At 41.1% G+C, this 15,611-nt stretch overlaps 1 protein-coding gene across 1 annotated transcript in view; it reads right to left on the bottom strand.

The window, feature by feature from the left end:
• Positions 1 to 15,611, bottom strand: part of LOC135206036 (ras GTPase-activating protein 3-like) — a gene marked incomplete in the record, with an annotated part of 518,306 nt that overhangs the window by 174,104 nt on the left and 328,591 nt on the right. Inside the window, 2 exon segments of the mRNA XM_064237213.1 lie at positions 15,111 to 15,272; positions 15,449 to 15,555. Coding sequence (XP_064093283.1) covers positions 15,111 to 15,272; positions 15,449 to 15,555 — 269 coding nt within the window.

A 15,611-nucleotide genomic window follows, 5' to 3' on the forward strand; every position in this document is an offset into this window, starting at 1 on the left:
TAAACCCGAAATCGGTTGTATGTGATTTTGAAAATGATATTGTTATGATACAATAAAGTTTGTTCATACTTACCTGGCAGATATATATAATCAAAGTGCCCACCCACCTCCCCTCAGGAGACAGTGGCACTAGAAAAATCTGACAGAAAATGGGAATGGTTCCTTACGCCCGCCTCCCAGCGGCGGGAATGGGTACTACCACCTGGCCGACCACTGCGTGTGCCGGGAGTTTTGAAATTCTGTCGGACTTCGGAGAATACAGCTATATATATATCTGCCAGGTAAGTATGAACAAACTTTATTGTATCATAACAATATCATTTTGTTCATGAATCTTACCTGCCAGATATATATATAGCTGAATCCCACCTTTGGAGGAAGGGGGAGACAGATTCGATTTTGGGAAACAATTGCATATATATGATTGATATTTTGGTTCCTTAACTGTTAGCATAGCTGACTTCGTGAGTACCGTCACCCAAGTCTGCTTCTGCTTTACTAGAGACTCCAGCTAGGTAGTGACCTGTGAAGCTGTTGAGTTCTAGAGGATCTGTCAACGGGGGCGTGACCACAATGCAACTAGATCCTATATTATAGACCTCCAATTTTGGTACTGCATTCCTAGAGGTGCCAGCAAGGACGTGACCTGTGTAGCTGGTGCGCTCTAATGAACTGTCACGGGGAGCGTGACCACAATGTGACAGATCATATAGGTGTTGTTTAGACACCGAATGCTGTTAATGCTTCACTGGAGGTGCCAGCAAGGACGTGACCTATGTAGCTGGTGCGCTCCAGATGATTTGTCAATGGGGGCGTGACCACACTGTGACAAAAACATTTTACCCTACTATGAGGGCGAAGCAAAAACATTACCACCTGACCTAGCCTATCTGGTTAAACTTCGTAAAACCAAGGCTAATGGAGGGAAGTCCGCCTAAGGCGGCCTACCCAAGACCACAAAAAACTAAACACCTACATAAACATAATAAAAATAAAAAATAAAAAGAAATAAAATTAAAAAGTCCAAACTAACATATTATTTTCTAAAAGATAGGAAGAGTGCTACTCTCTGTCCCCAATATATTGTCTGCTGCAACATATGGGCCCAAAGAGTAGCAGTTCTCGTATGTAATCCTCACCTCCCGAAGGTAGTGAGAGGCAAACACTGAATTACTACGCCAAAATGTGGCATTCAAGATGTCATTGAGTGCCATGTTCTTTTGGAAGGCTACCGACGTAGAAATAGCCCTCAGTCCATGCGCATCACCTTCAACACTTTCATATCACTGTCTTGACAGGATGAATGCACTTCCTTGATGGTGCCCCTCAAGAAAAAAGCCAAAGCATTCTTTGACACTGGTAACCTTGGCTTCCTGACCAAACACCACAAGTTATAAGAAGGACCTCTTATAAACCTTGGTTCCTATCTTTTCAGACATAGGGTTGACTTCCTAGCTATTGCTTAGGAGTCTGCTTCGTCTCAGAGCCTCAGCGAGGATGTGACCTATGGGTAAGAGTTCTTGTGGGTTTGCCGATGGGGTCTTATCCACTTACTCGGCAAAGCCTAACTGGCATTTGTCAATGGGTGCTAATCCACTCATATGACCATATACCTATGCCTATTAGCATAATTAAGGAGCACAACACCGATCCCGATCACCTGATCCTAACACGAGGGGGTTAGCGCTTAATTTTAAAAAGAGTTAAACTAAAAATTAACTCACTAGTTAAGGATCAGTGTTGGCTCCCTATCCCAGCAACGTATCCGCAGACACAAACAACCAAGAGAAAAGGATTTCTTGTAGGTTGAATTGACATCCTTCGTGTAACGGGAGGTCAACACAGAATTGCATCTCCCGTAAGTGACAGCTCATATGTCCTTTATGACATATTGTTATGGAACCAAGAAGAATTCATAAAAGCTCGCACTTCATGCATAGGTACGAATGGACTGGACATGAGGAACTTCAGAACTACATCCAAGTTCCAAGACGGCAACTTGGGTTGTTGAACCTTCATCGTTTCGAAAGATCTCAAGAGATCGTGAAGGTCTCTGTTGTCCGCCAAGTCCAGGCCTCTGCCTAAAGACAACTAAAAGCACACTCTTATAACCCTTGATTGTAGAGACTGCAAGTTTTAGATCCCTTCTCAGAAAAGGAAGTCAGCAATCTGGCTCACAGGTCGTGGTGGAGGAAAATGCCGTTCTTCTTGCACCAACTCCTGAAGACTATCCACTTCGATTGTACACTGCGTTGGAAAACGCTCTTCTTGCACTGGCGATAGCTTTCGCCATTGACGTATAAAAGCCTCTCGCTCTGGCCAACTTTTGGATAGTCTGAATGCAGTCAGACTCAGAGCGAAGAGGCTTCTGTGGTACCTCTCGAAGTGGGGCTGTCTCAGTAGATCTGTCCTTACTGGAAGCGTCCTCGGGAAGTCTACTGCAAAGGCCATGACCTCTGTGAACCACTCTCTCGCAGGCCAGAACGGGGCGAACAAAGTCATTCTCGTCCCTTCCGACACCGCAAACTTTCTCATGACTTCCCCTAAGATCTTGAACGGGGAAAGGCGTACAGGTCCATCCCCGTCCAGTCCCAGAGAAGTGTGTCTATCGTCACTGCAGCTGGGTCGAGTACTGGGGAGCAGTACAGTGGAAGCCTCTTCGTTCTGGACGTCGCAAAGATATCCACGAGCGGACGTCCCCATAACCCCCACAGCTCTTGGCATACCTCCTGATGCAGAGTCTACTCGGTTGGCAGAAGTTGACCTCGTCTGCTGAGGAGATCTGCCCAGACATTCTCTACTCATGCTACAAACTTCGTAAGGATCATGACGTCCAGTGCCCTTGCCCACAGCAAGATCTCCTTTGCCAGAGCAAAAAGGGACTGAGACTGTGTTCCTCCCTACTTCTTCAAGTACGCCAGAGCTGTGGTGTTGTCTGAGTTGACTTGGACTATTCGACGAGAGACTTTTTCTTGGAAAAACTGGAGAGCTAAAAAGATGGCTGCCATTTCCTTTAGGTTTATGTGCCAGGACACCTGTTCCCCTCTCCAGGTGCCTGCCACTTCTTTCCCCCTAATGATGCTCCCCATCCCGTGGTGGACGCGTCGGAGAACAACACTAGGTCGGGGCTCTGAAGCTTGAGAGACACGCCCTCCGACAGCTACACTGGATCTAGCCAACATTTCAAGTGATGTTTTACCTCTCCTGAAATTTCCAAGATCATGTGTAGATTCTTGTTTTCTTTCCAATTGTACTTGAGAAAAAAATTGTAACGGTCTGAGGTGCAGTCTCCCCAAGGAAACAAACTTCTCCAGCGAGGAAATGGTCCCCAGTTAGACTCATCCATTCCCTCACCGAGCACGAATCTTTCCTTAGGAAGGCTAACACTTTGTCTAAGCCTTGCTGCTGACGTCCCTGGGACGGAAAAGCTCGAAAAGCCACTGAATCCATCTGAATCCCCAGATACACGATGGATTGGGTTGGGATCAGATGTGACTTTTCGAAATTCACCAGTAGTTCCAGGGACTTCACCAACGATTAAGTTGTTTGAAAATCCTTCAGACACCGCGTTTGAGTGGAGGCATGAATGAGCCTGTCGTCCTTCGAAGATAACAATTGCGAAGGGGGAGACTGAGGGGCCGCAGGCTGAAACTATTCTTCAAAAGAGGCTCGAAGCCATCGAACCAAGACCTCTTCTTCTTCTAAACTGACACACGTTCGGGAAGATGGTAACCATGCTCTCTAGACAACCTCTGGAGAGCTGCATGAAATCTAGAGAGCAAGGCAACTGGCGAAAGAGCGGAACGAGGAGAAGGATAAGGGACTGCCTGGACTCTTGATTGGCAGCCTATCATCCTTCCTCTCGCGATGTGGCTTTGCCTTTCTCACTGCAATCAACAAAACAAGTTGTTGTTGCAAAGACACAATCATCCTTTTCGATGGAGAACATTCCTTCTCAGGCAAAAGGCTGATCCTTTGAGAAGACGATGGGCGAGGGGAAGCCCTCCTCCTTCTCACATGGACCGCCAAGGAGCGACCGAAGCGCTCAAAAGCATACTCATCGGAAGACGTCCTCTCCGGTGAAGATCGCAACACAGTAGAAAAGAGAGAGGACGTGAAGCGTCCCCCTCCCTGAGACATACATCATACATCTTAGCTCTCTTTTACTGCGGAAAGTCTTCCAATTGCCCAGGAGACGACTGCAAAGCAGAAGGAGCTAACGGACGAGAAGCGTCCCCCTCCGAGGAACCAAAGACGACGCCGCCTGTGCGACCGATAGCGTCTTCGTTCTCCTCAGAGGGAGCGAGACCCTCCGAGAGTTCCAACTCCTGCGCGGGGAGGACGTCTCTGAAGACTAAAGTAATCTTTCAAGATTCAAATTCTATGAGATTATGAGCCATGACATCACCTATAGACGAATCTTGACTATGAGAGATGTTCAGAATCATTTCTAGATCATCTATGCTATTCCGAAAAACTGGAGAGGTGTGAATTTCAGTCTATTCAGGGAAAACAAACTTCTCCAGCGAGGAAATGGTCCCCTGCAATTCATTCATTCCCTCACCGAGCATGTTTCCTTCCCTAATAAGGTTGCGTTTCACTTAAACAGGAGTAATTTGAAGACACTGTAGAAGATTGTTCATTTGTTTCTTCCTAAAAGTCTCCTTCCTGAGATCCATTACTATTCTCTGATTCTCGGCGAATGTCTGAAGAAGCATTACGTTGTGCGTCCATCCAAGCGTCCTGCCGAGCGTCGCGCTCGGCGCTGTCGTATTTGGCAGCGGAAGGAGTCCCCTTCATAATCGAGCAAGGGACGTCTCGGCGAGCTAATTGACTGCATCTCTTGCACATCATTCTTGTTTCGAGGGAAATCATGTGTGCTATGCCGCTGTAGACTCGGACAGAATTCTGTTACCATGCGGTAAACAGAACCGAAAAAGGTCTAATACATATATATATATATATATACACACACATATACATTTACACATATATATCTATACATATATATATATATACATACATATACACATTCATATATATATACACATACTACATACACACACACACACACACACATATATATATATATATATATATATAATATATTATATATATATATATATATAATTATATATATGTATATATATAACTTATATATATATATATATGTATTATATATATATACTATATAATAATACACATATCTAATATGATATCTATATACTATATATATATAATATTATAATATAATAATATAATATTATATATATATAAATATATACAGTGGTACCTTGAGATACGAGCGTCCTGTGATACGAGTGCTTTGAGACCCGAGGTGGAATTCGGTCCAAATTTTGCCTTGAGACCCGAGCTGTGTCCCGAGATCCGAGTTGGTTCGGGGACGCCACCGCTAGTTGGCGTTCGCGGGCAGCATCAGCTGGGAGCATCCCACGAGCTCACTCGCACGTGTGGCCGACAGATTTAAGTTGTGTTTGTGAGCTGTACTCGTGTTTTCGCTGTTTTTTCACGAATTAGTGAACTTTTTTACCTACCATCATGGGGCCAAAGAAAGTACGTGCAAAGGAGAGTGGCGAAAAGAAGAAGAGAATGCTGCCGATAGAGGTAGAGCAAGAAATAATAGAAAAACATGAGCGTGGTGTACGAGTGATGGAACTGGCCCGGGTGTATGAGCGTAGCACATCGACCATTTGTACCATCCTAAAGCAAAAGGATGCCATCAAAAGTGCAAAAACAGCTAAAGGAACTACAATTCTGTCGCAATTAAGGACAAATGTCCATGAAGAAATGGAGAAGCTGCTCTTGGTATGGTTGAAAGAGAAGGAACTAGCGGGAGATACAGTGACGGAGAGTATAATTTGCGAAAAGGCTCGCGTTATTTACGCAGATTTGAAGAAGGAAGAGGCATCAACTTCAGAAGGGGGAGCAGAAGACACGTTTAAGGCAAGTCGTGGGTGGTTCGTATAATTTTAAGAAGAGAAGTGGCATTCATTCGGTGGTGAGGCATGGTGAAGCTGCGAGTGCCGATGTAAAGGGAGCTGAAAGGTACATCGTCGAGTTCGCTGAGCTTATTGAGGAGGAAGGCTACATCCCGCAACAAGTCTTTAACTGCGATGAGACGGGATTATTTTGGAAAAAAAGGCCACGGAGGACATACATCACCGAAGAGGAGACGAAGATGCCAGGCCATAAACCCATGAAGGACCGTCTGACCCTTGCATTGTGTGCAAATGCTAGTGGTGACTGTAAAGTAAAGCCACTGCTAGTCTACCATTCTGAAAATCCTCGAGCGTTCAAGTCACACAAAATTCTGAAAGAAAAACTGCACGTAATGTGGCGCGCGAATGCAAGGGCATGGGTTACGCGGCAGTTCTTTACAGATTGGGTAAACCTCGTCTTCGGTCCTTCAGTGAAGGAATATCTTCAAAAGAATAACCTCCCACTGAAAGCCTTATTAATTTTGGATAATGCTCCGGCCCACCCACCTGGTCTTCAAGATGGCATTCTCGAGGAGTTCCAGTTTGTGAAAGTCCTCTACCTCCCACCCAACACGACTTCCATCCTGCAACCAATGGATCAGCAGGTCATTGCAAATTTTAAAAAGCTTTTCACAAAGCACTTGTTCCGCCGATGCTTTGAGGTGACAGAGAACACCAAGCTTACCCTTCGAGAGTTTTGGAAAGAGCATTACAATATCGTCGTATGTTTACGTATCATTGACTCGGCATGGCAAGAGGTAACGAGACGAACCTTGAACTCGGCGTGGAAAAAGCTATGGCCTGATGCTGTTTCAGAGAGGGACTTCGAAGGGTTCGTACCCCAAGCAACGGTGGAGGAGATTGTGTCCCTCGGAAAGTCGATGGGTCTGGAGGTAGATGAGGGCGACGTCAACGAACTCGTCAAGGAACTTGAGGAGGAACTCTCAATTGAGGAGTTGAAGGAGCTGCAGGTGATGCAACATACGAAGGCCCTGCAAGAGATTAGCAGCTGTAGCGAGGGGGAGGAAGAGCCGGAGGAAGTGATTCCTACAAGTCAAATTAAAGACATGTTAGCAATGTGGGAAACACTTTCGAGTTTCATTGAACAGAAACATCCAGAAAAAGTTTCGACTAGTCGTGCTTCAGCGTTATTTAATGACACTTGTTTGACTCATTTCCGGAACATTCTAAAAGGGAGGCAGAAGCGAAGCTCTTTGGATAAATTTTTGTTAAAGAGAAGCGCAAATGAAAGTGCCGAAAGTGATTCTAAAAGGCAGAAAACAAGTGCTGATTAAACTTACGTATCGCTTAGGTTAAGTTTTAAGTTTAAAGTGCATTTAGTATTTTTTCAAATTTAAGTTAAGGAAAGTGCAAATTTTTATTAAAGTTAAGGAAATGCAGTTTTAGTTTACATTTTAATGTTATAATTTTGTGTTCGAAAAAATGCTGTTTACGTAACGGGACTAGCCCCTCCCTGCTCCCTCCTCCTCCTCCTCCTCCGCCACTCGACTCCGTTAGCCAGCCGCACTCGCCTGTCAGCAAGGTAAGATTACGTGTTCTTAACTTTTTGTTGTGTTACGTAACTTTGTTATTCATTGCTAAATTTTAGTTTTAGTTTACATTTTAATGTTCATTTTTCATTTTCTGTTAGGAAAATTCCTGTTTACGTAACGGGACTAATGTAGCCGTCCACCCCTCCCCCTCCGCCCGCACGCGACTGTCACCAAGGTTAGATTAAATTAACTTTTTCTTTTCTTTATTTTACTTTAATTCTATTCATTACTAAAATATATTACTGTATAATTTTTTTGTACTATATTTCTACATTTATATGTGTGTTTTCTTCATTATTTACGATGGTTTGGGGGTATATTTCATAGGTCTGGAACGGATTAAATACATTTCAGTTAATTTAAATGGGAAAAATTGATTTGAGATACGAGTTTTTCGAGTTCCGAGCCCGGTTCCGGAACGAATTAATCTCGTATCTCAAGGTACCACTGTATATATTTTATATATATATAGATATATATATATATATATATATATATATTTATATATATCTATATATATATATATATATAAATATTTATTTATTTATGTATTTATATGATATTATATTTATTTTTTTTTTTTTTTTTTTTATGAAAACATTCTTGCAAAGTGAAGATGTTCAGCCATGTATGCTAGAATTCCCCTCAACCCGAGGCTAAGGCCGTGATTGTAGGGTAGAAATACGGTTAGTCCGTCAATCCCGCAGGAGAGAGAGAGACGTAACCTACTGCGCATGGCAGACAATCAGATGGAACTGAGCACTGGCATTACGCATTAGTGACAGCAGACTCAGAGAACGTTCGTCGTTCTCGCACTGCTCTGCCTGAGTTGCCACCTACACCATTCTATGAATGAATAGGTTTACTATCATTATAGAGCAGAAACCAAAATCCATCAAACTGGTATATTTAAGCGAAACTGAATTTGATAAATATAAAAGGCTAACTTGGTATTGTCATAACAATACCTTAAATGTTTAAAAATAGGGAAACCGGCAACCCCTGAATAGTTGCAGGGAGAACCGATTAAATGTAATAAGAATAATCGTACTCTCGGTTGTCCTCCGTAGGAGTAACTATGGTATGAGTATATAACTTGAACCATACAACCGTTTGATAGTAATATGACGTAAGGGCAAAAATAATATTACTATGATACAACATCGCTTGTTCACCTTTACCCGGCAGATATATATATACATATATCTAACTGGTAAGTTTTATGAACAAACGTAGAGTATTTTAGACACTTGGACAGCTACCTCCCTACTACATTCTGCCTCACCGAGGTAGGGAGAGCCATCACGCGGTAGTGTTTTGTCAATGAGAAATTATACGCTTACGCGATAGAATGAACACTCATGGCATTATCACTATACTTCACTACACTACTATAACTTTCCAATGCAAACATGATTCCAGGCTACGCAAAGATTTAAGAATCACAGATAGGGTATTACCCTCCAAAGACACTATTGTAGGGCCCGAAGGCATCACAGGTCTTTGGAGGGATAAATTCTACTGGACGGGTAACTTGTGTTACACGCCTGGAGGAAGACCTCCTTACACTATCACGTTCTAGTTTACGTACCTATGATTCATAAGCCTTCCACGCAGAATCAGACATATTTTCACACTCGTTGCAGCGCTCATCAAACATACAAACATGTTTCCTACAATTCGCGCACACTGTATGAGGGTCTACCGAAGTTTTCGGTAGCCTAACCTTGCATTCTTCCACACAACATACTCTGGCCTAGTCGAACTAGATCCAGACATCGTAAGTTTAAGGAAAAATCAAGCCAAAATAAAAACAATCCACAATTAGCGTATGCCTAACCACCGATCCTAATCAAATAACCAAAAATCAATCGGGATACTCAAGTGACCAAGAGAGTTCCAAAATCCAATGACGGAGGTGCAGAAAACACTTGTTGTCTGCACCGGCGACAGAAAATATCTGACAGAAAATGGGAATGGTTCCTTACGCCCGCCTCCCAGCGGCGGGAATGGGTACTACCACCTGGCCGACCACTGCGTGTGCCGGGAGTTTTGAAATTCTGTCGGACTTCGGAGAATACAGCTATATATATATCTGGCAGGTAAGATTCATGAACAAATTACAGCATTTTTGGCAATCAAGGAAACTTTTCCACAAGTCGAACTAAAAGGGTGCTTCTTTCACCTTGGCCAAAACATGCAAAAACACATTGCGGCTTTGGGTCTAAGTTCTCGCTATAATAACGATAGACAGTTTTCTTTACAAGTAAAGATGATACTGGCGCTTGCATTTGTACCTGTCAATCATATTGATTCATATATTGATGTCTTAGCTGATGAATTATCCCCAGAGCATGTGCCAATCTTGAACTGGCTTGAAGACAATTATATAGGTCGGTTAAACAGACGTGGAAATAGCAGACGTGCACCACTCTTTCCATTAGAAATGTGGAATTTGTATTTTCGAACTTTGAATCATGAAGATAAAACAAACAACCATGCAGAAGGAGCGAACAGAAGATTACAAATGGAATTAGGAATGGAACATCCTACACTCTGGAAATTCATAAATGCACTTAAAAAAGTTCAGAAAGGTCGAGATTTTTATTTGGAATCACTTAAAGCAGGCAGTTCACCACCCGCCAAATTAAAAAAAGTACAGGGATACTGATTCCCGCATTCTTAGAATTGTCCAAAATTTTAATGAAAGGACTCCCATTGAATATTTAAGAGGCATTTCTCATAACATAAAAAAAAAAAATTTTCTATATGTTCATGGATTTTTTGTCTTTAATTATATGGTGCTAATTTATTTTTAGTGTCATGAAAGAGTCATACTTGATTCTGAATAAAGGTGTTTTTAATATTTACTGAATTTCATTAATCACTGCCAGGAATGAGTTGGGCCAGGGATGAGTTGGGCCGGGGATGAGTAGGCGGCGATGAGTTGGCGGTGATGAGATGAACCCCATTCAGAGGGGGGGGATCTAAAAATTTTCATTTCCTGTCATCCCATTCACAACATTCAGCACAAGTACTTTTTTTCTTGCACTCTTGTCCTCTACATTTACTACATCTGGTATATGGATTGAAGCAAGATTTAACTAATCTGGTCTTACAACTGTCTGCACAAAAATTAACACTTGCTGTTCTAGCACCTGACATATTGGAAAGAATGCGCTAATGTAAAACAAAACAGAGTACTTCACCAAGAACTCCAAACTCATCAACACAATATGTTGAAGAAGGCTGCCTAAAACCACCAAGTAATTACATTAGCTGAATCACAAACTGACAGGAAGTGGGATGCATGGACACATTCTACTTTCAAAATTCAGGGAAAATAAGGAATTTGAAAATAGGGAAGCAAGCTAGCATTGGTTAAATGCTGGTTGCAGCCTTACCTGGAGAGAGCTACTACAGGTCATTGCTGCCTCTGATTAGTTCTCACCTTCACCCTTAATGGTCAGATATCCTCATGTGAGTAGCAATAACAAGTTTTGGGTGGACAACGGATTTACTCATGGTGAGTAATAATATTACATGTCATCGATTTGGGAGAATAAGGCGGTAGAGAGGTGCCATTACTTCTATAGCCCATAAATTCATTTATGGTAACTTTTAGACTGGCTAAGATGAGAGACTCAGCGGCTCAGGCTTAGTTTTGATCTTGATTTCGAGGGAGGATGTACTGCCTTTCTGTCTTACATGACATCTTTGTAAATTTACTCATAATTATACCAAGGGTTCCTGTTGGTTTTAGTTCTTGTCTCTTATGATAGTAAGTCAGTCATAAATGTAATTTTGCAAAGAAAAGTGCAAAGAAATATTAGAAAAAAAACATGTATAAATTCTTATCAGTTTTGCTATAGTGTGAGCTGTAATTATGATTTTACAAAATATAATAAATCTATTTATTAGAAAAATCATGCTTAACTTCATAAAATTTACGAACGTTTTGTAAAAGAGGCCTAAGAAGGGGTGTAAATAGTTTTTTTCAACTTCTCGTGGAAGGTAGGGAAAATATTTTTAACAATTTTTCTTACACCATGTGCTTTTGAATTTCTTTTTTCCACTGATGTGCTTTTTTTCTTAAATTAGCCGACCTCAAAGTTTTGCCGCCCTGGGGTGCTGCATATTGATTTATTATCAAAGCTCCTAAGGGGTAACCTGTAGTGATGCGGTAATAGAACACTGGAGCACCCATACTTCAGTGGGACCTTTGTAGATAAAGGAGTATTCTGATTGCTACAAAGCTTCAGTAGAAGTTATGCAGCATACAGAGTCATCTTGCCCTGGGCACAATACCAACACAAAAACCAACCAGACAGCATTGTCAACTACACTAAATTTAAAAAAAAAAACCACTACCCATCTATTAAAAAATTGGTGGGTACTACAGGTACATAGCACCCTAGGATCCCCAAAAACTCGACCACCTATATTCAGAGGAAAAAAGGAAGGATAGGAGTACAGCTCCTATGCCCCCTCCCCCAATACCATGCCAGCAACAGACCCAGGGTACTGCAGTTCTCACGCCTATCTCTACTTCTCTTAGATATTGCATTGCAAACACTAATTCACATGTCCAAAAAGTCAATTGAAGGACTGATGATATAGACATGTTCAAAAGCCAAGACGTGGTTAATAATCTAACTTTGTGTGCTTTCACTTGAAGAATGGGTAAAAGGTCCTCTCGAATTCTTGAGTGTGACTCCAAGATAACCACAGTGCACCAGAGGCTGCTAAAAGGACCCCTGATCCTCTCAGTTCTATCTAGGTAGTAGTATCTCAATGCCCTAACATGGCAAAGCATTGTCTCTTCTTCTGGTCCAAGAATTTCCATCAAATTCTTAATAACAAAAGAACAAGGCTTAGATGGATTCAGATTCTTGACCAGAAAACCCAACATGAAAGAGCAGCCATATCTCCCTGGGAGAAGCCGACTCTCTACTAATCACCTGCAGTTCACTGACTTTCTTGGCTGTAGCCAAAGCAACAAAAAGGAGTTTTCCTTGTTAAATCCCTTAAGGAAATCGTACAAACTGGCTTGAAAGGGTGCCACAACAGCCACTTGAGGATGAGTTCAAATTCCAGGCAACTGCATCAATCTTTGGTTCCTTAGCTGTGTCAACTTATTTAATCAAGTCGCTGATGTCCTGATTAAATCCCAGATCTAGACCACTATGTCAAAAGACTGAGCTCAACATGGTTCTGTATCCCTTAATGGTCGATGAAGACAAGCCTCTAGAAGACCTTAAAAACTGCAGAAAATCTGCCATCTGTGTCACAAAGGTTTTAGTAGAAGAGATGTCATGTCTTCTACACCAACTGCGGAAGACTACCCACTTGGTTCAGTAGAGTTCAGAAGACGGCATCTACACTTTGCAATAGCATCTGCAGTTGATCTTGAAAATCCTTTTGCTCTGACAAGTCTGTTGACAATCTGAATCCCGTCGAGTAAGAGCAGACAAGCCTTGATGAAATCAATGGAAATGCTGCGGTCTGAGAAGACTTATTCTCTGTAGCAAGTCTGGGAAAACCTATCAACAATCTTAAGAGGTTTGAGAATCACTCCTTCCGAGGCCAGAACGGAGCCATCAGGGTAAAAAAAAATTTGTGGTGTGTCACAAACTTGTTCAAAACTTCCCTGACTATACTGAATGGCAGGAAGGTGTACAGGTCTAAGTTTGTCCATTCCTCAAGCATAGCATTTGCAGCCAATGCCAGAGGGTTCGGGACAGGAGAACAAAACAGTGGGAAATGATGGTTCTTTGGAAAGGCAAAGAGATCTATTGAAGGTTTTCCCCATAATTTCCACAGGTTGGTGTATACCTGTGGATACAGATTCCAGGGGTGAGTGCACCATTGATTCCTTAAGTAAGACAGAGACGTGTTGTTGTCCAAAAGGACCGCTACTGTCTTGTTAAACATTTCTCTTCATTGATATGAAGACTTCTCTGATGGGAGACCAAATCCCAGAAACTTCTTTGCCTTCAAGAAGTGCTCCCCAACCCAGATTGGAAACGTCTGAGTACAATGCTAGGATGGGGCATAGAGGGAGGAGAGACTTCCTTTTTAAAAAGCCTTCTTTCTGAAAGCCATTTAAATTCAAGAGTGTAATGTCTTCCACAAATGCAATCTCTCTTCTAATGTTAAAATACTCTTTACTTTTCTCATCTCAACACTTGTATGGCAAATCTGACATGTATTGCTCTACTTAGCTTTACATAACTGTTTGATCATCATGATATCTACTTCAGTACAACTTTCTATCTCTTAGAATCAAATATATATCCCTCCTGATTTCTTTTTACATAATTCACTCATATTCCTCTACGTGCCCACCAACACTATGCAACACAAGAAATTTGGTGCTACCTACATATAAGCTGTTCTTCCACGAGACTACATAGCATAATTACTAGTGCCTTTATATGTTTAGCTCTCCTCCAGTCCTTTATTATATTTATATTATTGTAGGTCATCTTCCCTTTTTATATGTGGTTCTTTCAGTAACTCTACTGGCCATCTCTCTTTGATACATAAAAATCCACATTGGTTTAAGGAGAATGGGTATCCTCAACATAATGCTAGTTTAGTCACTAATAAATGCATTTTATCATCAAATCACTTTATATACAACAATGGACAGATAAAGATAGATTTTGAGCAGTGAGTCTGAATTACATTTCCAAAATGTAAAACAGCACTACTGGCATTTTTATACTTCCTATGGCTTTTACAACTCCCAAGCCTAATCTAGCTCTCAATGAAATGAGATTCACATATATAACTTTAAGAAGAGTTTAGAAAAGAATATAAAGTATAATTAATGGGAATTCCAGGAAGACTTCATAAGTTCTAGTTCATGCTCCTTTTTGAAGTATGTGCTTTCCTCAACAGTTTTCATAATCTTATTTTTGGCTGACATTTGCAGTATCCAAGAATTTCTTTGTCTTCAATAATTCTAGTGGCCCTAGTAACATGTATTACAATAGTTTCTTAGCTCGTCTACTATCTAACTCTTAACAAGTGAGAGAGGTAGCACTTAAATGCTAGCTCTCTTATTCGTTTGGATTTCCTAAGGAGTGAACTTTTTAGAAGTTCAATTCTCCACAAACGATAGAATGAACTGACTTTTAGATGTACAACCCTTACCACACCAAAAAGTATTTAAATATACAACCATTACCACACCAAAAAGTATATCATCAAAATCATCAAGGAAGAATAAGTGGATGCTTGACCCATCTACTCTAATCATACCAGCTGGCAAGCCACTCGGAATGCCATGTGCCCTAACCAAATCCCTGGAGTGAAAGGGTAGATCCCTGAAACAGTTACCCACTTTCCAAATCAGCTAATCAACTACAAGTCAATATACTGTATCTTTCTTTATATGTACTATATATTCAAGGAAGTTTCTTTAATTTTGAGAAGACATTTGACAGACCATTACAAATTGATAAATTTGTGAAATGAATTTCTAAATATAATAGAATTAAGTAACAAAGGCATCACAATAATTTAAAAAATTATACAACTACTGACTCACCATTCGCATGGCATCTACATGTTTGTCGGTGACGCAGAGTGCAAACACTTCCCTCATGTACAATTCTCTGAAGTTCTGGTGAGATGTACGTGAACTGACCAAATTTCCAACACTCTGTACTGTTTTACTGAGCAAAGTCAACGTCCGGTGTGTTGCTGGATCCTTCAACAGGGATATTGAACATAAATTTTCTTCAAAAAGCTTTGTAAGAGGTAAAGGTTTTAATAACAAACTGAGTCAAATGTCATGTTATAAAATGCTAAAAATAAATATTCCACAAAATGCTAAAAATAAATATTCCACAGGATGTTATTCAAAACTATAAGTATACAACTTACAATTTGTTCTGTTGTAAGGTCAAATAACTTTGGGTACAGAATGGCAGGAGCAAAAAACCTCAAGACGACAAACCCAGAGATGACAGAATACCTCACCTCTCTTTCATCTATAAAAAAATAAAAAATATAACTAAGAAACGTCATAACACTGGATAACATTGTT

Source organism: Macrobrachium nipponense, chromosome 11, assembly GCF_015104395.2.
Source record: "Macrobrachium nipponense isolate FS-2020 chromosome 11, ASM1510439v2, whole genome shotgun sequence".
NCBI classification, from domain to species: domain Eukaryota; kingdom Metazoa; phylum Arthropoda; class Malacostraca; order Decapoda; family Palaemonidae; genus Macrobrachium; species Macrobrachium nipponense.